The following is a 26,324-nucleotide window of genomic DNA, read 5'->3' as shown; positions in this document are numbered from 1 at the left end:
CTCACTGTTGTACACTGTCTGCTAAATGGCTTGTTATATTACTATATTATTATCATATTTCTATGTATACAGATTACATCAGTGTGGAGTTTGACCCCAGAGGTAGTAGCAGGTAGTATCACTCACAGGGAAGCCCATGTCTGTCAGCTGCTTGATCAGGCGATTCATGATCCAGGCTTCCTCCTGCTTGCCCGGCATCTTGCCCTTGGGTGGGCCCTTCCTGGGTCGGTTTCCCCAGGAGTTGCTCTCCTGGGAGGCTTGGCTGCTCCACATGTCCCCGTCGTCAGGGTCCCACTGGCCCCCGGACAGACCCATGTCCTCCCCTCCACCGCCGCCTCCGCCTCCGCCTCCGCCTCCCCAGCCTTCTTGCATAGATTTGGGGGCTGCAGAGGGAGAGAAGGAAGTGTTGTGTTACTATCTTATGTTTTATGTCACCAGCCGCCACGGATTATGACATAATATATTTGTATTTCTGATTTGTATTGGTTCTAACAGTGGGGTATTTTAATTGTCAGTTGATTGAATTTTTTTTATATAGCATAGCCATGCACTGGTAAATTACAGAGTTCGGTATAGAAAGACTATTCTGCCTGCCACCAGAGGTCAGTGTGGCTGCATACTAAATCGAGGCTTCAGCCTTTATGTGTTGCAAGACAGATCTAAGACACACTTCCTTTACAAGGTAAAAATATCGATACAGTTACATATCGTGATATTATTTCTGACGATGTCGCATCGACAATATCGCAATATTATTTTTGCGCTAGTTGGCTGTACCTGCACCAAAACTCCAGTATTTTTCCAATATAGCTTGTACTTCATCTTGTTTTTAAATAGGGAGCCAATTTGTTTTCAGCAATTTTATTTCCATGACTGATCTCATGGCTTTCTTGTCCCTCTGCAGCAGACATATGGTGAGCAATATGTTTGGAACATCAAAACGCAATAAAATCACAGAATCAAATCGCAATACTTATAGAATCATGAGAATCGCAATACATATCCTATCGTCACATAAGGTAGCCTGTAGGTATCCTAGCAGTTAAGAGCGTTGGGCCAGTACCCGAAAGGTCACTGGTTTGAATCCCCGAGCCAACTATGTGCAAAATCTGTCGATGTGCCCTTGAGCAAGGTACTTAACCCTAATTGTTCCTGTAAGTTGATCTGGATAAGAGCGTCTGCTAAATGACTAAAATGTAAAAAAACAAAAAATAAATAATATCATGAGGTCCCAGCCCTAGTAAAAACATCAGCAATTTTGATTAATCAGGAAAAATCTAATCTATAAAAAAAAGTACTAGTGTTCTTCTCACCTGGTTTGCAAGGTGCAGATCCCAGGGGTGGGTTGCCCCGTCTGTAGGGTTCGGGGCTGTTGTCACCCCCGCCCCAGCCCCCATGGCTCCCGGTGGGTTTCCCCCAGGCGGAGGTCCCGTTGTCCACGCTGACCGGAGGGGGTGCAGGCTCCCCCCAGGAGGGCTCTGGTTTGGGGTGGGCACTGGACAGCTCCCTCCAGCCTAGGAACAGGATGACTTTGGTAAGGGCACACATGGATTGGATTGTACAACAGTACAGAGATCAACGGACCCAAAACACTCTAGCCTTGCTCTGGAACCTTAGCTTCATTTTGTTTACATGCCATCTGAGCATGCACTCCTACAGGAAAATGTACCTCCATTCATACACCTAACAAAAAGTATGTATTGCACACAATTTCAACATTGTGTGCATCCTTATTCTAAATATCTAAGTTTAAACAATCACAATGTAAAAAAAAAATCTAAGAAAATCATATTGCTAAATTATACCATTCCTAACCTCTTTCTTTTCCTGGTTTAAGCAGGCCAGGCTAGACCTTAGCCAGGCTAGGACAGAGGAGGCTGTTTAACTCTTGGCCCTCTCTGTAGTAACCAGTTGGCCTGGCTGAGAGTCAGGCAGCCCTATCCCTCTGCCTGTGCCAGTGTGTCTCTCGCTCCAAGAGGAGGTCTACTTCCTGGATCAGATTTCACTCTCTCAGTCATGATTAAATAGTCTTTCCTCATGTCCTCTCCTTCATGACCACTGACGTTAAAGAACTCAATAGGTGTAAAACCTAGCCTGTAATTTTAAGTATCAGGGTTATGTGGGAAAGGAGTGAAGGAAACTAAAGACATATTTCAAAGTATACTGTATTGACACAAAACTTGTATTGTATTATTTTGTGTTGCATGGTTGATTGCGGTGCATAAAAGAGCAGCATATGGGGCAGTGACTGGCCAGAACCAGCAGGGGGGATCTAAATTCTCTTTCTCTCCTCCTCCTCCTCTCTCTCCTCTAACTACCGACAGATGGCGGCTCCCCCTATAATCACACACTTCCTCCATACCTCAAACGTTTTGCGGCTCCAATCGCTATTTTCACAAGCAGGGTTAGTAAACAGCATTCTTGGGCTTCCTCCGCCACGTGTGCCCACGTGAGGTTGCCACGGTTACACACACAGACGGGGCACCCGTGTTGTTGTTGTGAAATCAGAGGAGAGCGAGCTTCAGAGAAGTAAAAGGGGTGGGGCCGGGGCGGGCTGACATCGCTTTCGCCAATTTGGTTATTCATTTAGATGGAAATCCAAGAGGGCGAGGTTTTACTTTTAAAATGGATCAACGGTTTGGAGCCTAGCATGTGTTCACTGTGCACCACCTAACAAGATTTTGTGTTAAGTCATAGATAGGATATACAGCTATTTCCTTGTTCTTGTGTGTGCACAGTATAGTAACAGTTGATTGAACTGTGACAAGTGTTTTAAGCTGCCGCTTTTTAACAAAATGACTAATCTTTATCAGGCCTGGTACAGTGAATTCATTCTGCCTGTTAGGTTTGAGTACAACCCACAACATTGTTTTCCTCCCATGACTACATGTACAAAACGTAAACCCAACATTGCAAGACGTTTCAACTTCGTAAGACTCTTGATTAAAAGCTAGATGTCATTGTCAAATGACAAGATTACCAAGACAAAATCACAGTAACACTATAAGCCATCCATGCATAGAGTATGTCTTCTCACCTGGACCCATGAGGGGTTGTCTGCTGTGTGGTGGAGGTGCAGTCTGGTGAGGCACGGCTGGGTCCATGGGCCCACTGTTCTGGCCTGAGCCCTGGGGGTTGTGGCCCCCATGGCTCTGGAGGGGTGGTGGAGGGCCGTGGTAGGCGTGAGGATGGTGGGGAGGGTGATGTGGTGGGTGGGGGGTGGTTGTTGTTGTTGTTGTTTCCAGGGGGGCCTGGGGGGGCGTTCCCTGGAGGTCTACCTTGGGGTGGCACTCCTCCCCCAGGGTTGTTCTTGTCCCAGAGGTTGACCGTCTTGTTGTAGGTGCCCGGATCGCCCCAAGCCGAGGTGCCGTCGTCAATCTCCATCTTGCGTCGGATGGAGGGTGGGGAAGGTTCCTCCCACCCCGTGGGCTCTCCTCCTGAGGGGTCCTGCTTGCCCCCTCCTCCTCCACCGATGCCTCCCCGGCCTGATCCACTGGGCTTCACGGGGCCAGGGCCTCCCCAGGATCCCATGCTCCCTTCTCCACCGCCTGCCCCGCCCATGCTCCCTCCTCTAACTCCTCCGCTGTTGCCATTGGAGCTCTCCTGGGGCTTGCCGCCCCATCCTTGGGCAGGGCCGCTTGGGCGCTGCTGGGCCATCGCTGGCTCTCCCCAGCCTCCACCTCCTCCAACATTTCCCACCACCCCTGGACCAGGCTTTCCCCAGCCTCGGTTGCTCTCTTTCCAGCCTCCTGCTCCTTCTCCCTCCCAGGGAGGGTTGGTGGTGGGGCTGCTCTTCTTGCCATCTGCAGGCTCTCCCCAGTCTCCTCCACCTCCACCTCCACTGCCCCCTCCTCCAGCGCTGTTGCTCCAGCTGCTGTGGGATGGCTTGGGCCCATCTCCCCAGCCCTGGGGCTTGGGTGCCTTGCTGTGGGGATCATCCCAGCTTGGGGACTTCTCCTCTGGAGCTCCCCAGGACTGGCTCCCAGCTTTGGGCATGTTGGGGCCTGGCCCGGGGCCTCCTGGTGGGGGGTTCCCCCAGCCTCCGGGACCATTGGGGGGATTCTTGCTGCTCGGTGGCTCGCCCCAGCCAGAGCCGGGTTGGCTGGCTGGAGGCATGGAACCACCCCAGCCAGGGGCAGCCTGAGGACCGGGCCCGGGACCCTCGCTCTTGGGGTCAGCCCGATGAGGGGGGCCGTGGTTGGGGTTGGATGGCCCTTGGGCTGACTCGGTGGGGGTGTTGGGGCCAGAGCCTCCCCAGGAGTCCGTCCCGGCAGCGTCTGCCTTTCGTTGGGTGCGTGCCGCCTCCTCCATGTCCCAGGACGTGTGCTGGCGGACGGGTGTCTGGCCCCAGCCTGTGTTGCACAGCACCCTGGGGTCCAGGTCAGGGGCAGGGAGCAGGGCGGCAGGCTCATCCCTGGACGTCTGGTCCTGTCGGCGGGAGTGTCCCGCTCCGTCCATGCCCTCGCTGCTGCCCTCGCTGGCTGCCGCAGTGCTAGGTGCTCGGGTGCTCCAGGACCTGGCCTGCTGGGGAGGAGAGCTGGGGGCGTCCCAGCCTCCCTGGCCCTCGCCAGAATGCTGCTTCCCCCATCCGTCTCCGCTTCTCTGGCCTCCCCAGCCTCCAGAGGTTCCCCCACCACTGCTTCCATGGCTCCCCCAGCCACCGGCCCCAGAGTCCCAGCCCGAAGCCTCTGCGGAGGAGGCGACTGACTTGGAGTCTCCATTGCTGCCCCAGACGGAGCTGTTGTCCTCTCCGTTGACCAGCTGGGGAGCTCCAGGAGGAGGCTGGCCCAGGGAGCCCATGCCCCCAGAGGGGCCACCCCAGCCGGGCACGCTGTGGATGGGGGGCTCCTGTTGCTTGTTAGCATGATTTGGTCCGTCAGTGTTAAGGTTCTGAGGTTCTGAGCTGAAAGACACATTCGTGGACGAGGAGGGGTGCGGCTCAGATGGTTCTCCCCAGGTGCTGCCTCCCCCTACTGGCAGGTTACCGTTGGCGGCGCCGCCCCCCATGGTTCCTCCTCTGTTGCCGTTCCCCTGGGCGGGAGAGGTGCCTGGTGGGTTGCAGAGGTTAGGAGGGGGTTGAGAAGAAGGGGGTTGGTTGGGGTTGGCTCCCCCTGAGCTGCTTCCCCCCGCTCCTCCGCCCCCGTCTTGCCCCAGCACGGGCCAGGCCGAGGGGTTGGCGTTGGGGTTCAGGTTCAAGTTAAAGTTGGAGGAAGAGGAGCCCCAACCCCTGCCTCCCCCGCCTCCCATTGGGCCGTCGCTCTTCCCCTCCCCACCCCCGACAGAGGAGGTCTGAGGAGGGCCATGGGGGGAGGGACCGGGACCAGATCCCCAGCCCCGATTGACTGCTCCATGGCCGGATGCCATGCCGACCACGCCTGCCCCGGGGTGATTGGCTGAGCCGCCGGGCCCAGAGCTGGCTCCTTTGCTGCTGGGGTAGTTGGCAGGAAAGTGGCCTGTCTGGCCGTTGGCCCCCGTGGCCATGCTCATACTGCTGCTGCTGCTGCTGGCCGGACCAACAAGGTCAGTGTCCGAGGGGCATCCTCCTGCAGGGCCCTGGCTCTGGCTCTGGCTGCTGCGGGAAATGGACGGCCAGGCCTCGGTGTCACTCTCGTCGATGATCACTGTATCCCAGCCACTGTGATTGGCCGACGCTGAGGTGGAAGTGGCACTCCGATTGGCAGGCTGGTGTCCCAAGTGAGGATTCTCATACTGAGCTCCCGGGCCACTCTGTGGGGGCAGCTCTATTGGATGAGAGGGAGAGGATGGAGAGGGAGAGAGAGGATGGAGGGAGAGAGAGAGGAGGGAGAGAGAGAGAGAGCGGATGGAGAGAGAGAGAGAGCGGATGGAGAGAGAGAGAGAGGGAGAAAGGGAAAAGGTTAGTATGTCATCATACCTAGAAGATAATACACTGCTCAAAAAAATAAAGGGAACACTTAAACAACACAATGTAACTTCAAGTCAATCACACTTCTGTGAAATCAAACTGTCCACTTAGGAAGCAACACTGATTGACAATAAATTTCACATGCTGTTGTGCAAATGGAATAGACAACAGGTGGAAATTATAGGCAATTAGCAAGACACCCCCAATAAAGGAGTGGTTCTGCAGGTGGTGACCACAGACCACTTCTCAGTTCCTATGCTTCCTGGCTGATGTTTTGGTCACTTTTGAATGCTGGCAGTGCTTTCACTCTAGTGGTAGCATGAGACGGAGTCTACAACCCACACAAGTGGCTCAGGTAGTGCAGCTCATCCAGGATGGCACATCAATGCGAGCTGTGGCAAGAAGGTTTGCTGTGTCTGTCATCGTAGTGTCCAGAGCATGGAGGCGCTACCAGGAGACAGGCCATTACATCAGGAGACGTGGAGGAAGCCGTAGGAGGGCAACAACTCAGCAGCAGGACCGCTACCTCCGCCTTTGTGCAAGGAGGAGCAGGAGGAGCACTGCCAGAGCCCTGCAAAATGACCTCCAGCAGGCCACAAATGTGCATGTGTCTGCTCAAACGGTCAGAAACAGTCTCCATGAGGGTGGTATGAGGGCCCGACATCCACAGGTGGGGGTTGTGCTTACAGCCCAACACCGTGCAGGACGTTTGGCATTTGCCAGAGAACACCAAGATTGGCAAATTCGCCACTGGCGCCCTGTGCTCTTCACAGATGAAAGCAGGTTCACACTGAGCAGATGTGACAGACGTGACAGAGTCTGGAGACGCCGTGGAGAACGTTCTGCTGCCTGCAACATCCTCCAGCATGACCGGTTTGGCGGTGAGTCAGTCATGGTGTGGGGTGGCATTTCTTTGGGGGGCCGCACAGCCCTCCATGTGCTCGCCAGAGGTAGCCTGACTGCCGTTAGGTACCGAGATGAGATCCTCAGACCCCTTGTGAGACCATATGCTGGTGCGGTTGGCCCTGGGTTCCTCCTAATGCTAGACCTCATGTGGCTGGAGTGTGTCAGCAGTTCCTGCAAGAGGAAGGCATTGATGCTATGGACTGGCCCGCCCGTTCCCCAGACCTGAATCCAATTGAGCACATCTGGGACATCATGTCTCGCTCCATCCACCAACGCCACGTTGCACCACAGACTGTCCAGGAGTTGGCGGATGCTTTAGTCCAGGTCTGGGAGGAGATCCCTCAGGAGACCATCCGCCACCTCATCAGGAGCATGCCCAGGCGTTGTAGGGAGGTCATACAGGCACGTGGAGGCCACACACACTACTGAGCCTCATTTTGACTTGTTTTACGGACATTACATCAAAGTTGGACCAGCCTGTAGTGTGGTTTTCCACTTTAATTTTGAGTGTGACTCCAAATCCAGACCTCCATGGGTTGATACATTTGACTTCCATTGATAATTTTTGTGTGATTTTGTTGTCAGCACATTCAACTATGTAAAGAAAAAAGTATTTAATAAGATTATTTCATTCATTCAGATCTAGGATGTGTTATTTTAGTGTTCCCTTAATTTTTTTGAGCAGTGTATAACAGTTAATGGCATCTAAATATAGGGGTGAAAACTGGTTGCACCATTAATGTATACCGACAACGCAAACATCAAAGCATACACTATAAGCACTCTCCTATTTACGTAGGAAAACACGGACACTATGGAAATCAGTCAATTGAAATAAATAAATTAGGCCCTAATCTATGGATTTCACATGAATGGGCAGGGGCGCAGCCATGGGTGGGCCTGGGAGGGCATAGGCCCACTGGGGAGCCAGGCCTAGCCAGTCAGAATGAGTTATCCCCCACAAAATGGCTTTATTACATACAGAAATACTCCTCAGTTTCATCAGCTGTCCAGGTGGCTGATCTCAGACGATCCCACAGGTGAAGAAGCCGGATGTGGAGCTCCTGGGCTGGCGTGGTTACACGTGGTCTGCGGTTGTGAGGCCGGTTGGACGTACTGCCAAATTCTCTAAAACGACGTTGGAGGCAGTTTATGGTAGAGACTTGAATATTCAATTCTCTGCCAACGGCTCTGGTGGACATTCCTGCAGTCAGCATGCCAATTGCACGCTCGCTCAAAACATGAGACATCTGTGGCATTGTGTTGTATGACAAAACTGCACCTTTTAGAATGACCTTTTATTATCCCCAGCACAAGGTGCACCTGTGTAATGATCATGCTGTTTAATCAGCTTCTTGATACGCCACGCCTGTCAGGTGGATGGATTATCTTGGCAAAGGAGAAACGCTCACTAACAGGGATGTAAACAAATTTGTGCAAATCATTTGAGATAAATAAGCTTTTTGTGAGCATGGAACATTTCTGAGATAATTTCAGCTCATGAAACATGGGATCAAACTTTACATGTTGAGTTTATATTTTTGTTCAGTATACTATATTCCAGAGGGGAGATTAAATGTTAGCCTGGTAAACCAACCTGAACGCTAGTGAAACAATGGTGAGTGCAGTGTTCAAGTTGGTTTAACCAGGCTAATGGAATGTATGTGATGATCAGGCTTTCTTGTCATTGTGTACAGCTACTGCATGAACAACAGGCATCTTAACATTACCAGACCAATCACAGTAATCACATGTTGAGTCAACAATCAATGGCAAAACAATAACATGCCTCCACTTATTCCAATAACCGATGGATCACTGTTGTACACCGGTGATAACACTAGAATGGATAACTGTTGTACACCGGTGATAACACTAGAATGGATCACTGTTGTACACCGGTGATAACACTAGAATGGATCACTGTTGTACACCGGTGATACTTGAACTCTGTGAAGCATTTACTTGGGCTGAAATTTCTGAGGCTGGTAACTAATGAACTTATCCTCTGCAGCAGAAGTAACTCTGGGTCTTCCATTCCTGTGGCGGTCCTCATGAGAGCCAGTTTCATCATAGCGCTTGATGGTTTTTTGCGACTGCACTTGAAGAAACTTTAGAAGTTCTTGAAATGTTCCGTATTGACTGACCTTCATGTCTTAAAGTAATGATGGACTGTCGTTTCTCTTTGCTTATTTGAGGTATTCTTGCCATAATATGGACTTGGCCCCGGGCCAGGCCCCAACATGCCCAAAGCTAGGGCTGTCTTCTGTATACCCCCCCTACCTTGTCACAACACAACTGAAGGAAAGAAATTCCACAAATTAACTTTTAAGAAGGCACACCTGTTAATTGAAATGCATTCCAGGTGACTACCTCATGAAGCTGGTTGAGAGAATGCCAAGAGTGTGCAAAGCTGTCATCAAGGCAAAGGGTGGCTACTTTGAAGAATCTCAAATCTCAAATATATTTTATCTATCAGTGCATTCGGAAAGTATTCAAACCCCTTGACTTTTTCCACATTTTGTTACGTTACAGCCTTATTCTAAAATGGATAAAAAATAAATAAAACATCTCATCAATCTATACACAATACCACATAATGACAAAGTGAAAACAGTTTTTATATTTATTTTTGCAAAGAGAAACCTAGTTGAAATGTTGACTGCTGTGGGAGTTGTCCTTAGGATACATTTTTTTAATATTTCAAAATACCCCGGTATACGGTATAAACGGTATATCGCCCAAGCCTAGTAATCTCAACAGCTCTACCCTAGTTGCAGCCATCTTGGAATAAAGTGGGAGCCAAGGTGGAGTCCACCGGCAGATCCGAAGATGCCCATCCTCAGTCCTAACCCTTGACCCCTGCAGTCCAGCCTCAGTCTGGGCCTGACCCCAGGTTCACACACAATTGGCTTGACCGATAACCACTCTGCCCTGGAGTGTATTCAATTAGGTGAAACGTTCACAATGATGCAGGTAGAAATGTAATGTGTAGAGCTGACATGACTCACAGTTCTACATCACAAACACGCATACCTAATCTACACAATACAACATTTCTATCTGAATGTTTTGTAACGTTGCACCCCTGCTGTACAGAAGACTGCCTCCCAGTCCCCTCAAAAATCTCTCTACTGCCTCTGCCTCTACTCCTCAAACCCAAACAGTAGGATTTCTTTCTCTTCCAATAAAGAAACACCACTGCTGAGAGAGGCTTGGGTAACAACAGTTATAGAACTATCCCCTGAAGCAGCTTGGTGCATAAGAAGTGAGTCAGTGGAAAAGCAGCAGCCGCTCTAGATGCCCTGCCGTGGTAATCACTCTGCCGCCGCGTCAGTTCTCTTGTTGTTGTTTTTGGTGTGCCTCTACATGCACGTGTGAGCGGAGTGGACTTCTGCACACACACAGCCTCTGCTTTTGTCTGATCTATAACTGGGGAGAGATACTGTTTGTGTGCAAGCTTTGGCTGTCTGTCTCTCACTCACTCTCTCCCTCCCTGCAGAGCTTAGGCTTCTTCCAATGATTAGAAAAGAATGGGAGAAACAGAAAGAGTGAGAGTGAGTGAGTGAGTGAGTGAGTGAGTGAGTGAGTGAGTGAGAGTGAGTGAGTGAGTGAGTGAGTGAGTGAGTGAGTGAGTGAGTGAGTGAGTGAGTGAGTGAGTGAGTGAGTGAGTGAGTGAGTGAGTGAGTGAGTGAGTGAGTGAGTGAGTGAGTGAGAGAGAGAGAGAGAAGGGCAGTGTGTCTCTGACACAGCGGTGTGGCTTCTGTGGTGTAGTACAGGACGCCATTTTATCAAATCTGAATCAGAGCCAAAAAGGCTCAGAGCTACAGTCTGTTTATATCAGTCCTGCAGCACTAATACTATCTTTATGAAGATATTAATCAGAATGCCGTCTGTCGCTGCTTGGATGTTTTCCGTTGGAAATCGCACTTATCTTAGTACTTGCATGCATTTAGAAGGCAAATGGTGCACTACAATGCACAACGCAGTGAAAGACGCCCAGCGAATAAAGAGAAAGAGAGGGGGATCACGGGCAAAAAGCAGGAAAAATACCTGAGGAGAGGTACCTTCCGACCATGGTGAGCGAGCGCTACGTTTGGAGCGAAGTGGTGGCAGCCATCCCTGTGTGTCTCTAGTCTCAATATGTCTGCTCGGCTCGCCAGGGCTTTCAGAGGATTTTTTTGGGAAATACTGCCAAGAAGCTGACGAGCTCTCGCGGCATGAGAGAGAGACACCCCACCCCGCTCTGCTCTGTCCCAGCCCGCTTTGGCTTGGCTAGAGCCATCCTGCCCCTCTCGCTCTCTGGCTTTATTTATAACTCAGCTCTATTCCTATCCATGCAGAGAGGATATTCTCTCTCTCGGAGAGAGTAGGGGCAGGCGTAGAGGGTTAAGGTTAAAGCCGAGAGCATTTCATTGTGCACTCAATCCGCTCACGAGAGAGAAAAAACTAAACAAAAGGGAGATTCCTTTTTGCTCCCTCCCTCCTCTTTCATGCTTTTGGAGTCGTCACTAAATATTTAGCCAGGACCACTCCATCTACATTGAGCACAGCCTGGCCACAATGGGAGCCTCTCCAAAACCAGAACCGCAGCAGGACATGAGTGTTCTGGAATGACACTCAAAAGTGCACACATATGCACGTATACATACATGTTCATCCGCACACTCAGACAATAAACGCATCCAGACATATGCAGGTATGCAGACACACATTCTATGCACATATGCATCCAGACACATATGCATGTACACACACACACAACCTTCCCCCTCCTGCTTCACAATGATTTCCTATAGTATGCCGACAGTTGACGCAAAATCTGCTGTTGTGTGATGTCCCAAACAGAGACAGACTAGTCTGCAGCAGGACTACACAACACATACCAGAGCAGCTCCCTGAAGCACAAACAGCCCCAGTTTGGCCAGGAGAAACAACACCACTTCAATGGCTGCATGGAAAACAGCATAAACACATGAAATGAAGCTCACATGGAGGTAGGCAGGAGGCCAAGAAGAGCTAAACATCTGTCTTTACACAGTGTGGTCTGGAGTGACGGAGCGAGGGAGAGCGAGATAGAGGATAGAGGGAGGGAGGGAGGGGAGGAAAGGGAAAGCGTGGCAAAGACAAGGAGAAGAAGAGAGAGACAGCAGAGAGGAGGGGTTAGAGAAAAAGAGAGCTAAAGAGAGGAGGAGGAGGGGCAGGACACTAGCTAGAGGCATGTTATTATCAGGCGCTAGCTAGAGGCAGGTTGCTATCGGGCGCTAGCTAGAGGCAGGTTGCTATCGGGCGCTAGCTAGAGGCAGGTTGCTATCGGGCGTTAGCTAGAGGCAGGTTATTATCAGGCGCTAGCTAAAGGCAGGTTACTATCGGGCGCCAGCTAGAGGCAGGTTGCTATCGGGCACTAGCTAGAGGCATGTTATTATCAGGCGCTAGCTAGAGGCAGGTTGCTATCGGGCGCTAGCTAGAGGCAGGTTACTATCGGGCGCTAGCTAAAGGCAGGTTACTATCGGGCGCCAGCTAGAGGCAGGTTGCTATCGGGCACTAGCTAGAGGCAGGTCGCTATCGGGCACTAGCTAGAGGCAGGTCACTATCGGGCGCCAGCTAAAGGCAGGTTACTATCGGGCGCTAGCTAGAGGCAGGTTACTATCGGGCGCTAGCTAAAGGCAGGTTACTATCGGGCGCCAGCTAGAGGCAGGTTGCTATCGGGCCCTAGCTAGAGGCAGGTCGCTATCGGGCACTAGCTAGAGGCAGGTCACTATCGGGCGCCAGCTAAAGGCAGGTTACTATCGGGCACCAGCTAGAGGCAGGTTGCTATCGGGCACTAGCTAGAGGCAGGTCACTATCGGGCACTAGCTAGAGGCAGGTTATTATCAGGCGCTAGCTAGAGGCAGGTTACTATCGGATGCTAGCTAGAGGATTGCAAAAGAGAGGCAGTAACAGCAGCAGCTCCTAGACTTACTGAAGGTGGGTATTGTTTACAAACAAGCCTCTACTGCTCCAAAACACACAATACGTCAAAGTCTCACCAGAAGAACAGTGGTTCATTATGTGGAAACCCAGGCCGCAGCCTTTTCCACCATGTGTCAACGTGCAGTGAGGTCATCAAAGCCTCTCTGATTGGTGCTTTGTGTGTAAATAATGCCCTTCATACAAACTGGCTTGATGGCGCTTACCCAAACCCCCAATCCACTACCCCGCTGCTGTTTCCCGGCCATGTGGATGGATGGCGAATTGCAATCTCAGCTTCGACATTGCTGTTGTGGATGTTTAGGTTTTTGTTTTGTTTTGTAGTTTTTCGTTTTGTTTTGTTTCAACAAGTTGGGTTTTGTAAGGTGAGAGTGAGGGAGGGAGGAGAGGGTCTGAGTGATTGAGGAAAAGAGAGAGAGTGAAAGTGAGGGAGATAAGGAGATGGAGAGAGTGAAAGTGAGGGAGATAAGGAGATGGAGAGAGTGAAAGTGAGGGAGATAAGGAGATGGAGAGAGTGAAAGTGAGGGAGATAAGGAGATGGAGTGAGTGAAAGTGAGGGAGAGCAGGAGGAGAGCAGGAGGAGAGCTGGCTAGTCCCAGTCAGCACAGAGAATGAGAAAAATAAGTGAAGGAGAGAAAGAGTGGAAGAGGAGTGGAAGAGGGAGTGAAGAAGAGATGGATGTGTTAGTCAGGTCTCAGATGGGTTGGTCCAGGCCTAATGAAGTCCCCCGGGGGCAGGAGAGGAGAGGCTTGTAGAGAGAAAGACGGCTGCTCTTTCAATCCTGCCAACCAGACAAACGACACACACTATTCTTTACTACACACACACCCACACACCCTGCTGCACCCCCACCATCCATCCTCCTCTACCATTCCCATGATTAGTCTATCCTACAGTCTAATGATAGAGCAACAATATTAGATGAAAACGTGGTCAACTCTATTGTGTGCTGTCCTGTCAACACTCAAGGCACAAGCCAACATAGTGTGCTATTAGCAGAGGTTACCCAGAAAATCTGCAACTTCTTCAAGTGAGTGACGTACTTTTTTCAACATCATCTTGATTACAGAAGAGCAACAAACATTGGGTTTGAGATGAAAACAAAGCAAAGCACTGCTCCATGTTCAGGCCATGCGAACACTGAGGTTACCATGACAACCATGACACTGAGGTTACCTCTGTAGCTCAGCTGGTAGAGCACGGCGCTTGTAATGCCAAGGTAGTGGGTTCGATCCCCGGGACCACCCATACACAAAAAATGTATGCACGCATGACTGTAAGTCGCTTTGGATAAAAGTGTCTGCTAAATGGCATATTTCATTTCATATTTCATTACAACAAACTGTCATTTGGGTAAACAACTGATAGCAGGGATGGCCTTGTATTGCTTTGACTACTATGAAGTTGTTTATGTTTGTCTCAGTTTGTTCAAGGCCACCTAGTCTTGTATTATTGACCATACCTGTTCCAATAGATTCCGTGGAGTGCAAGTTATAGATAGAAATCTGAAGTATAGAGCTGAGACAAATGCCTATTGACTAAGCCCCAGGTGGCACAGGTCTTCTAATAATACAGTACCCACCGTGCCAGTAGTGTGTGTGTGAGGAGTCCGTCACCGTACGGTTACAGAAAGGTTAGAGGGGCAGAGGGGAGGGGGCGGTGTGAGGGAGGACAGAGACGGTCTTACACAACAACCACGACGTGTCGCAAATGCGACGGGACACAATCTGGTAACACCACTGGCGGGCATTGGGCCACAGAGAGGACAGGCTGGGTCCTCAGCTCAACGAGAGAGGGAGACACCAACAGACAGATACTAGGATGGCCGCCTATCGCTGGGGTCCTACGGCTTCCAGTGTTATGCAGTGGTTTCAGCTTGCTCTGGATAAAATAAGAATCTGCTAGATGACTACTACACAGTAGAATTGTGGCTAGTATCACTGGGATGGAGCTTTGTGCAGAGGCGCTAATGCAAAAAACACCCTAATGGAAAAATATGAGTGCCGTTAGGATCTTCATTTGATCACCCTGTTGTAATTCCACTGAAATTTCAGACTTGATTTTCCCTTACGAAAAATGTATCAACCGCTACAAGATTGTCCATTATTATAATCCACATTTCCTGTTGCTGCAGGATTATTTTCCTGCTGTAGCAAAGTGGCTCAAATTAAGATCCTACATCCTATGCTTAAATTTTTTTTTTACTGAATCATGGCTCTCTGCAGATATACTGTCCCCGTCCATACAGCCAGCTGGGTTTTCAATACATTGTGCGGATAGGAATAAAGAACTCTCCGGGAAGAAGAAAGGCGGAGGTGTATGTTTCATGATTAAATACTCATGGTGTGATTGTGGTAACGTACAGGAACTCAAGTCCTTTTGTTCACCCGACCTAGAATACCTCACAATCAAATGCCTCCCTAGAGAGTTTTCTTCGGCCATCGTCACAGCCTTGTATATTCCCCCTCAAACCGATACCACAACGGCTCTCAAGGAACTACACCGGAAATTGCATATCCTGAGGCCGCATTTATTATAGCTTGGGACTTAATAAAGCAAATCTGAGGAAAACGCTACCGAAGCTCTATCAACACATCGCCTGCAGTTCTCGCGCTTCAAAACCTCTTGACCATTGTTACTCACCCTTCCGCGATGGCTACAAGGCCCTCCCTTCAGCAAATCAGATCACGACAAAATTTTTCTCCTCCCTTCCTATAGGCAGAAACTCAAACAGAAAGTACCCGTGCTAAGGTCTATTCAATGCTGGTCTGACCAATCGGAATACATTCTTCAAGACTGTTTTGATCACGCGGACTGGCAAATGTTCCCGGGTTGCATTTACATTTTACATTTTAGTCATTTAGCAGACGCTCTTATCCAGAGCGACTTACAGGAGCAATTAGGGTTAAGTGCCTTGCTTAAGGGCACATCGACAGATTTTTCACCTAGTCGGCTCGGGGATTAGAACCAGCGACCTTTCGATTACTGGCACAATGCTCTTACCCACTAAGCTACCTGCCGCCTGCCTCTGAGAATAACATTGACGTATACACCGACACGGTGACCGAGTTCATCAGGAAATGTATAGGGGATGTTGTTCCCACTGTAACAATTAAGACATATTCAAACCAAAAACCGTGGATAGATGGCAGCATTCTCGCAAAACTGAAAGGGCGAACCATAGCATTTAACCACGGCAAGGTGACTGGGAATATGATTGCATACAAACAATATGATTGAATACGTCAGTACAGAGACAAAGTGGAGTCACAATTCAACGGCTCAAACACAAGACATATGTGGCAGGGACTCCAGACAATGACAGATTATAAAGGGAAAACAAGCCACGTCGACACCGACCTCTTTTTACCCCGGACAAGCTAAACACCTTCTTCGCCCGCTTTGAGGATAACACAGTGCCGCCGACACAGGCCGCTCCCGAGGACTGTGAGCTCTCGTTCTTCGTGGCCGACGTGAGTAAGACATTTAAGTGTGTTAACCCTCGCAAGGCTGCCGGCCCAGACAGCATTCCTAGCCACGTCCTCAGAGCATGCGCAGACCAACTGGCTGGAGTGTTTACGGACACATTGTTCCTGTACCAAAGAAAGCGAAGGTAACTAAACTAAATGACTATCGCCCCATAGCACTCACTTGTCATCATGAAGAGCTTTGAGAGGCTAGTTAAAGGATCATATCACCTCCACCTTACCCGACACCCACTGTAATTCATATACCGCCCCAATAGATCCACGGATGATGCAGTCGCCAATGCACTGCACACTGCCCTATCCCATATAGACAAGAGGAATACCTATGTAAGAATGCTGTTCATTGACTACAGCTCTGCCTTCAACAACTCAGTACCCTCCAAGCTTATCATTAAGCTCGGGGGCCCTGGGTCTGAACCCCACTCTGTGCAACTGGACTTCCTGACGGGCCGACCCAGGTGGTGAAGGTAGGCAACAACACCTCCACTATGCTGATCCTCAACACAGGGGTCCCACAAGGGTGCGTGCTCAGCCCCCTCCTGTACTCCCTGTTTACCCATGACTGTGTGGCCACGCACGCCTCCAACTCAATCATCAAGTTAGCAGACGACACAACAGTGATAGGCCTGATTACTAACAACAACGAGACAGCCTACAGGGAGGAGGTGAGGGCCCTGGCAGAGTGGTGCCAGGAAAATAACCTCTCCCTCAACGTCATCAAACGAAGGAGCTGATCGTGGACTTCAGGACACAGCAGAGGGAGCACGCCCCCATCAACATCGACGGGGACGCAGTGGAGAAGGTGAAAAGCTTCAAGTTCCTAGGAATCCATATCACTGACAATCTGAAATGGCCCACCCACACATACAGTGTGGTGAAGAAGGTGCAAAAGCGCCTCTTAAACCTCAGGAGGCTGAAGAAACTTGGCTTGGCCCTTAAGACCCTCGAAAACTTTTACAGATGCACTGTTGAGAGCATCCTGTCGGGCTGTATCACTGCCTGGTACGGCAACTGCACCGTCCGCAACAGCAGGGCTCTCCCAGAGGGTGGTGCTGTCAGCTCAACGCATCACTGGGAGCACACTGCCTTCCCTTCAGGACATCTAAAGCACCCGGTGTCAGAGGAAGGCCAAAAAGATCATCAAGTACCTCAGCCACCCGAGCCACATCCAGAAGGTGAGGTCAGTACAGGTGCATCAAAGCTGGGAACGAGAGACTGAAAAACAGCTTCGATCTCAAGGCCACCAGACTGTTAAATAGCCATCACTAGCCAGCCTCCACCCAGTACCCTGCCCTAAACTTAGTCATTGTCACTAGCCGGCTCCCACCTGGTTACTCATCCCTGCACCTTAGAGGCTGCTGCCCTATGTACATAGACATGGAACACTGGTCACTTTAATAATGTTTACCCATTTAATATGTATATACTGTATTCTAGTCAAGGCTATCCTATTCAACTATTGCTGTACATATACTATTCCATCCACGTATTCTTCAGATATACTATACATTCTATCCACATACTGTCCATAATGTCTATACATCCCATCACACACATATACACATTTACACTCAGGACTCAGACATTACTCGTCTTAATATTTCTATACAGTTGAAGTCGGAAGTTAACATACACTTACAGTGAGGGAAAAAAGTATTTGATCCCCTGCTGATTTTGTACGTTTGCCCACTGACAAAGAAATGATCAGTCTATAATTTTAATGGTAGGTTTATTTGAACAGTGAGAGACAGAATAACAACAACAAAAATCCAGAAAAACGCATGTCAAAAATGTTATAAATTTATTTGCATTTTAATGAGGGAAATAAGTATTTGACCCCCTCTCAATCAGAAAGATTTCTTTTATACAGGTAACGAGCTGAGATTAGGAGCACACTCTTAAATCTCAAAAGTGTGCACTTTCTTCAACGAAAAGGTGCATTTCTTAGCTCTCCTCACTGTGCCGTTGAGGAACGAGCGCAAGCACACTTGTAGTTGTTTGGTTTGGAACACATCCCTGCATCCCGCCATCACACAATTACAGTTGTTGTTTACACGATCCAAGGCAATTCAGAGAAGCAGATGGTAATGTTGGTGTGTATAGAATGGAGTCATGAGTGCATTCAGACGCGTGGTCCGTGGCAAATATTCTTTACAATACAACAAACATAAGCTCATTCTGTTCAGGACAACCCAGGGTATAACGCCATGTAATCTTGTAACTGTACATTAAATACAGTGAATATAAACGTTGACACTGTATATTCCGTTAATTTTATGATATGGAAATGTGAAGTGCACATTTGGACTCACGGGTGTTCGGCTTGCTTGCATGACATCAAAGCAGTATTTATCATAATCCTCAATGTCTCATCTTTCAAAATACATAGAGTCCTCTTAAATGTATTCAGACAACAAAAAATGCAGTCGGGATGGGGGCAACTTCTTGTCCCGCTCGGTGCTCAAGTTCAGAACTGCTTTCAGTCAAAACCCATACAGAGCTGTGTAGCGGAGACCCTGAGCTCTGACATCTTGTATAGCATGTTACTGTACAGCCACTGCGTTACAATTTAGGCACTTACGAGTGTAAAGGGCTACGGCAGACAGAGACAGACATCAGAAATAGGGGACCTCTCTCTAGAACCAGTAGTGGGGGCTCAGGGCTGCACACATGGAGCCTGATGTGTCTGTCAGCTGGCCAGTAGCCAGTGGTCATCCTCAGTACCATCATAAACACAGGCGATAATATGCATGGCTAGACCATGTATGCATCTAGGTGTCTGTACTGTAGTGTAGCGTGTCAGAGGAGATAGAGCTGTATGCTGGTCCAGCACCATCTTCTGGCTACAGTGTATCCCTGGCCTATCCCTGCTGTTCTGAGAAAGAGAGACAGACAGAGAGACAGAGAAAGAGAAAGAGCGAGCGAAGAAAAGTCTGCCAAAGGGGTGGAGTGAATCATGAGCTTTTACCGTAAGCCATGAGTCACCCAGCCCACAGAACTGGGCCTCTCTCTCATTTCGCTCAGATTTCCTTGCTCTCCACGTCCCCTTCCCCACCCCCAACTTCTCTCTCTTCAACTCTCTATTACCCCCCCACCCTTTATTTTACCAGATAAGTCAATTGAGAACCAATTCTCATTTACAATAACGACCTGGCCAAGAGGCATAACATTGCAAGAGTAAAAAGGACAACACACAATACCACTAAAAATAAATAAAACATCCCTCTCTCTGTCCACCTTCTCTTCTTCCCTCTCACCAATTATTTACCCTTAGCTACCTCTTTCCTCCTCTACCCTGCTCCCCCTCTCTATCTGTACCAGATCAGTCCCACTCAGGCCCTGCCAGGTCTTCATAGCTCCACCTCCCATTACAGGAAATAGCTCTGGTCAGCACAACTCAAAACTCTTCAGACAGTACTAACACGCAACAGAACTCAGACTCCCTATAACCAGAAAACAAGAAAAAAAGTACCATACATTTTCAGAAAAAGGATATGAAGGACAAACACTACATCTTAACAGGAAATGTATCTAGACTCTACAAACTATTAAATCTGCTGAAACACTTAACGTTTGAAACACTACACACAGACCATTTTTTTCTGGATCAAAATTGGGCCATTGGTGGGGATAAGCAGTTTTAACACTAATCTCCTGCAATTCTACACATTTTGCCATGACGCTGAGAGAAAAATGTGCAGTTTTAAAGCACATTTCCTGCAATTCTACACATTTTGCCATGGCTTATGCTAATCGGAGGGACTCAACATTATAACAAAATCAATGGGGGCCCCATGCCATGACAAAAATACTCCTGAAGGCATAATTGTTTTCATTTTAGATTGTCCCTGACTGTCTAGCTTTTATTTTGGTGATTGTTAGTTCTCAAAGATGATCTTGTTTAAATACATAGGTCCATTATCTTGTGTGTATACTTTAGGTCTGGTTTTAGACCTAAGAAATTATTCACCCCCCTTGGCATTTTTCCTATTTTGTTGCCTTACAACCTGGAATTAAAATTGATTTTTTTGGGTGTTTGTATCATTTGATTTACACAACATGCCTACCACTTTGAAGATGCAAAATATTTTTATTGTGAAACAAACAAGAAATAAGCCAAAAAAACTAAACTTGAGCGTGCATAACTATTCACCCCCCCCAAAGTTAATACTTTGTAGAGCCACCTTTTGCAGCAATTACAGCTGCAGGTCTCTTGGGGTATGTCTCTATAAGCTTGGCACATCTAGCCACTGGGATTTCTGCCCATTCTTCAAGGCAAAACTGCTTCAGCTCCTTCAAGTTGGATGGGTTCCGCTGGTGTACAGCAATCTTTAAGTCATACCACAGATTCTCAATTGAATTGAGGTCTGGGCTTTGACTAGGCCATTCCAAGACATTTAAATGTTTCCCCTTAAACCACTCAAGTGTTGCTTTAGCAGTATGCTTAGGGTCATTGTCCTGCTGGAAGGTGAACCTCCGTCCCAGTCTCAAATCTCTGGAAGACTGAAACAGGTTTCCCTCAAAAATGTCCCTGTATTTAGCGCCATCCATCATTCCTTAAATTCTGACCAGTTTCCCAGTCCCTGCTGATGAAAAACATCCCCACAGCATGATGCTGCCACCACCATGCTTCACTGTGAGGATGGTGTTCTTTGGGTGATGAGAGGTGTTGGGTTTGCGCCAGACATAGCGTTTTCCTTGATGGCCAAAAAGCTTCTCATCTGACCAGAGTACCTTCTTCCATATGTTTGGGGAGTATTCCACATGCCTTTTGGCGAACACCAACTGTGTTTGCTTATTTTTTTTCTTTAAGCAATGGATTTTTTCTGGCCACTCTTCCGTAAAGCCCAGTTCTGTGGAGTGTACGGCTTAAAGTGGTCCTATGGACAGATACTCCAATCTCCGCTGTGGAGCTTTGCAGCTCCTTCAGGGTTATCTTTGGTCTCTTTATTGCCTCTCTGATTAATGCACTCCTTGCCTGGTCCGTGAGTTTTGGTGGGCAGCCCTCTCTTGGCAGGTTTGTTGTGGTGCCATATTCTTTCATTTTTTTTATAATGGATTTAAAATGGTGCTCTGTGAGATGTTCAAAGTTTCTGATATTTTTTTTATAACCCAACCCTGATCTGTACTTCTCCACAACTTTGTCCCTGACCTGTTTGGAGAGCTCCTTGGTCTTCATGGTGCCGCTTACTTAGTGGTGCCCCTTGCTTAGTGAGTGGTGTTGCAGACTCTTGGGCCTTTCAGAACAGGTGTATATATACACTGAGATCATGTGACAGATCATGTGACATTTAGATTGCACACAGGTGGACTTTATTTAACTAATTATGTGACTTCTGAAGGTAATTGGTTGCACCAGATCTTATTTAGGGGCTTCATAGCAAAGGGGGTGAATACATATGCATGCACCACCTTTCCGTTATTTATTTTTTAGAATTTTTGTAAACAACTTATTTTTTTCATTTCACTTCACCAATTTGGACTATTTTGTGTCCATTACATGAAATGCAAATAAAAATCAATTTAAATTACAGGTTGTAATGCAACAAAATAGGAAAAAACGCCAAGGGGGATGAATACTTTTGCATGGCACTGTAGGCGACCCGAAAAAAAACATGTAGGCAGCAGTGTTGTCACAATACCAGAATTCTGACTTTGATACCAGGTTTAATATCACAATACTTGATTCCATCACAATACCAAAATGATACCACAGCAAAAAAAGAAGGCATGTTAGCCAAAGTCACAGAATGGCACTTGATCCAGACAGATAAACTGTTCAATCGTTGGGCATCTTTTGAGTTCAATATCGTTACATTTGAAATGTTTATGTCAACATTTTTCAGAGACAGTCATGTACGCATAATCCAGTGTTTCCCAAACTCGGTCCTCTGTACCCCAAGGGGTGCACGTTTTATTTTTGTATCTCTATTGATAAACTGGGTAGGCCTATTCACAATACAGGTGAATGTATATTCAATAGGAGTGTTTGCATGCATTATTGAGCTTGTTTGGTCTGATTTCATGGGGCAACAGACGACACATTTCCCTTCCATTTGGGCCTTGTTTCTTGTACTGATCAACCACATTTGCATAGAAGTAGGTTATTTATAAAAGTGAGTGCTGTCTCTTTAACCAGTAATGTTGTCATTCACGCTGCAAAAAGGGGGGGCGGCCCGTCGGAGTCATATTCACATACACACAGTCAGTTCGCTGAGGCAACAGATCATCTTTTGGAGAGACCGATTAAGTGAATGAATAAAGTTTTGTTGACAATCATCTTTGCAATCAGCATATTTTGCATTATGGTTTGTATATTATTACAAACAAAGTACTAGAGAAGTGAATAGTTGTTAGCTTCAGCTGTAAGATAGCAAGGATAGTTAGCTTGCAAATCTGGAAGCTACCTGTATCTTCTTGCATTGTAAAAGTGTTCTAGAGCGTATGGACATTGTTTTGCGAACAGTAATTAACAGTTTCAACATTTCTACATGCCGTGTTGCATCATTCAAGTGTGTTAACTTCTGTGCAGCATGAGTGGGGAGCTAACAAGATGCAGCCCAGACTCCCACTGCAGGCTAAGTGCAGCAGGCACGGTGCGCTCGCGCTATAAGGTGGACATCAGCTGCGCTGATAGACAGACTTGATCCATGAGACACATTTGACAGAAGTACCAGAAGTTAAATAAATTCTAGTACCGAACCGTTTTTCATGTTCTAGTATTAAAAGAGCACAGAAGAGTCGGTATACCATGCAACACTATTAGGCAGCCCGCCCAATACTTTTCTATGCAGAAAAAACCCTGCAGACAAACTTTACTGACAGAAACTAAGAATGAGTTGAAATCTTTAGAGTTGTCTTCAGGGTGTTTAAATCAGATCAAATCTCTCGCTCTCTCACACACACACACACACACACACGCCAGCTGTGTTTCCTCTCCGCCCCTCCACAGTGGCTGCCTGCTGTAATTTACTCTCTCTATTTAGAATCCCAGGCCAGGTAGAGCACATTCAAAACAAACAACGAACAAAACAACAGATCCTCCCACAGCAGCGGTGCACACAGCCCTGCAGGTGAACTAGACTGCAGTCTGAAGCACGGCGCGGTACACAGCAAACCCAAGGGAACAGGCAGAGGTAACAACAATGGAACACACTAAACATGCAACAACGGAACACACTAAAGGAGAATGCAAAGTGGCAGACTAATCAAAATACGGAGAAAACACCATCATCAATATAAGATCGGAATCCAAAAAAAGCTCCACTAAATACAATACATAATCATAGAGAAAGCAAGTTGGACTCTGGACTGTTGACTGTGTTCAAGGTCTAGCCTCAGGGCACAAGGGTTGTGGACCATTCCTAGAGGTCAAAAGGTCACAAAGGAAAAGCTCAAAGTAAATGCTAACCTGTGTGCGATGCACCAGAGAATATCTGACTCGAGTCAGGTTCGGGGCGTCCTGGTACAGTTGCAAGGGTCCCGGGGGGCAGCGGCTGACCCCTCTTCAGCAGCTGCTTGTGCTCTTGCTGGCGAAAGCGTGGAGGGATCTCTCTTGGCGGGTAACGCTGTTGGGCGGGCGAGGGCTGGGACTGCTGCTGGGCACTGGAGGGGGTGCGCTTGCCATTACTGCCACTGCTGCTGGTGGTGGTGAGGGGGGGCACAGACGGGGTGACACTGGGGTTGGCGGGGGGAGGAGGAGGGGTGGGGCCGAGCTTGGCTGAGTCTGTCACTGTGGAGGGGAGAGAGAGGAGGCAGGAGGTTAGGGCACCAGGCAGAAGCAGATGTTTTGATTTATTCGACACGCACATTAACACATCTATATGCTTAACAGTCTATTGATGATACCGAGCCATCATCAGCTCCCCATCCCTCGATCTTAACCATAGCCATTAGTAGGCTTAAGGGAAAGCCCACCAACTGATCTTAGATCAGTGTTTATAAGGGCAACCTCATCCTAACCCTGGAAAAAGAGGCCAGTTTTAGAGCTACTCTTCCCTCTGTAACACCCCCATCCGTCTTCCTTACCTAGCCGTGACTTGTCCTTTCCTCCATTTACATTCCACCCTGACCATCTATGTCTACGTTTCCAGCCCCTATGACAAACTCCAGTCACCCACTTCCTCAGTCTTGCATTAGCATAAACCAGCTAGCACTGTTTAGCATGATATACTAGCTAAGTACTCAACTCATTAATTTCCTCAGCTCAATAATAGCTAGCAAGCACCATTAAGCATGCTAGCTAAGTACTATATTCATTTATTGCCTCAACTGTATTAGCTGTTTAGCAGCCTAGCATGCTAAGTACTGTAGTCATTAATTTCCGGGCACAATATTAGCAGTTTTGGAGGCTAGCATCTTAAGTATTAGCAACAGAGGGGAAGTGCTCAAAAGGTCAGGGCTCAATCCGTAGAGAGGAGAGGCCAAGTAGCAAGAGGATACGCTTTGGAACGACAGGCAACACACCAGGTGCATTATGGGAAAGAGATGTATTCTGGTCATAATCTCTGTACAAAGCAAAGAGCCTACTGCTGCTCTGCCATTTAATCAATTAAATGCATGATCATTGAAATGCATCATCATTTTTACCATGCTAGTAAATTATGATTTTATTTTCTGGCACTACAAAGGTCCACCTGAAACGGACACACGTATGGAGCAGAGCGCTAACCTATTATACCAAGTAAAAGAGAGGCTGTAAGTCGCTCTGGATAAGAGCATCTGCTCAATTACCAATATGTAAATGTATGTGTAAGTGTATTGAGTAGAAAACATGGTGAGGGTTAAAAAACATTGACCTACTAAAAGTCAAAGGGTTAAAAATACAGCAAAACAAGCTGACTATACCACTCTGACAAATTCCTTAGAAACAGCTTATTGATTCATTGTTTATGATAGTTTTTTTGTTCCACTGTTTTATTGTTATTCTGCCCCCCCAAAAAATATCAACAAAATTGTGATTTAAATAAAAAAAAGACATGTCTTAACTTGGGAAAAGAGGAATGCTCACATACACACATTGACAGCAGTGGGATGTAGCCTAAACACAGACATGCCAGCTAAATCACACAGCCAGAGGGAGCAAGAGAGAAAGATCTGGCAAGGCAACACTAGTAAAAACAGCTGGCTCTAGCCACACAGACCGGAAGCCAAACAAACCAGCGTGAGATTGTGATGTGTTTTACAGTACGAGAGAATCAAAGTGAGAGACCGGCAACAATCCTGTTACAAAATATTCTCACATAGTAAATAGCTCATTACAAACTGGGTGGTTCGAGCCCTGAATGCTGATTGGCTGGGTATGACAAAACATTTATTTTTACTGCTCTAATTACGTTGGTAACCAGTTTATAATAGCAATAAGGCACCTTGGGTGGTTGAGGTATTGCGTTGTGCCTAAGAACAGCCCTAAGCCATGGTATATTGGCCATATACCACACCCCCTCAGTCCTTATTGCTTAAGTCACCCACAGAAAATCATGTGTGGGTTCTGCGTATGACGCTGTATGGGAACGGTGCTGCTCCATTGACCGAGGTCTAATGTTTGTGCAGTGAACGGTGAACAGCTCACACACACATTTGCATAGCAGGCACTTGCACACACACACAGTTATGTAACCGGGAGGCCCACAGTAAGGGGGAAGAGGACAGAATGGTGTCATCCAAAAACATTGATTTAACCTTTATTTTAACAGGGAGTCATGCTGAGACCAAGGTCTCTTATAAAGAAGGGTAATTACAAAAATATACACATTAATACAATATGAAAAGCAAAGCAGAGATACAAAACACAGTCATAGAAAACTAACACATTCTACATTAAAAAGGTCCTCAATAAGCCATCTGAAATGCCATAGAGGCACCAATTCATCCAATTTTAGAGATTATTGCAAAAAAACTAAAACCAGATTTACTTAACTCTGTAGAGACTAAGGAATTTCCAGAGCTCGCCATCCCCGAGACCCCATTTTTTTTGCCAGAGATTCTGGCGACACCACCCCACCCCAAATCGAATGACAAAAAAAATAAAAAAGATTCACATCCACAAATAACCTTCAATTCATCAAATGTTCATC

At 47.6% G+C, this 26,324-nt stretch overlaps 1 protein-coding gene across 1 annotated transcript in view; it reads right to left on the bottom strand.

Annotated features, from left to right (window-relative positions):
• The window catches only part of LOC121570734 (trinucleotide repeat-containing gene 6C protein-like), a 41,124-nt gene extending 16,801 nt beyond the window's left edge, over positions 1 to 24,323 (bottom strand). Inside the window, 6 exon segments of the mRNA XM_045221556.1 lie at positions 127 to 383; positions 1,314 to 1,407; positions 1,409 to 1,514; positions 3,038 to 5,741; positions 23,660 to 23,980; positions 24,308 to 24,323. Of these exon segments, the coding sequence (XP_045077491.1) occupies positions 127 to 383; positions 1,314 to 1,407; positions 1,409 to 1,514; positions 3,038 to 5,741; positions 23,660 to 23,980; positions 24,308 to 24,323 (3,498 nt within the window).
• Positions 24,324 to 26,324: the final 2,001 nt, after the last annotated feature.

This window comes from Coregonus clupeaformis, chromosome 7 (genome assembly GCF_020615455.1).
Source record: "Coregonus clupeaformis isolate EN_2021a chromosome 7, ASM2061545v1, whole genome shotgun sequence".
NCBI lineage: Eukaryota > Metazoa > Chordata > Actinopteri > Salmoniformes > Salmonidae > Coregonus > Coregonus clupeaformis.
The sequence above is the reverse complement of the archived record's forward strand: the minus strand, read 5'-3'. Positions and strand labels throughout refer to the sequence as shown.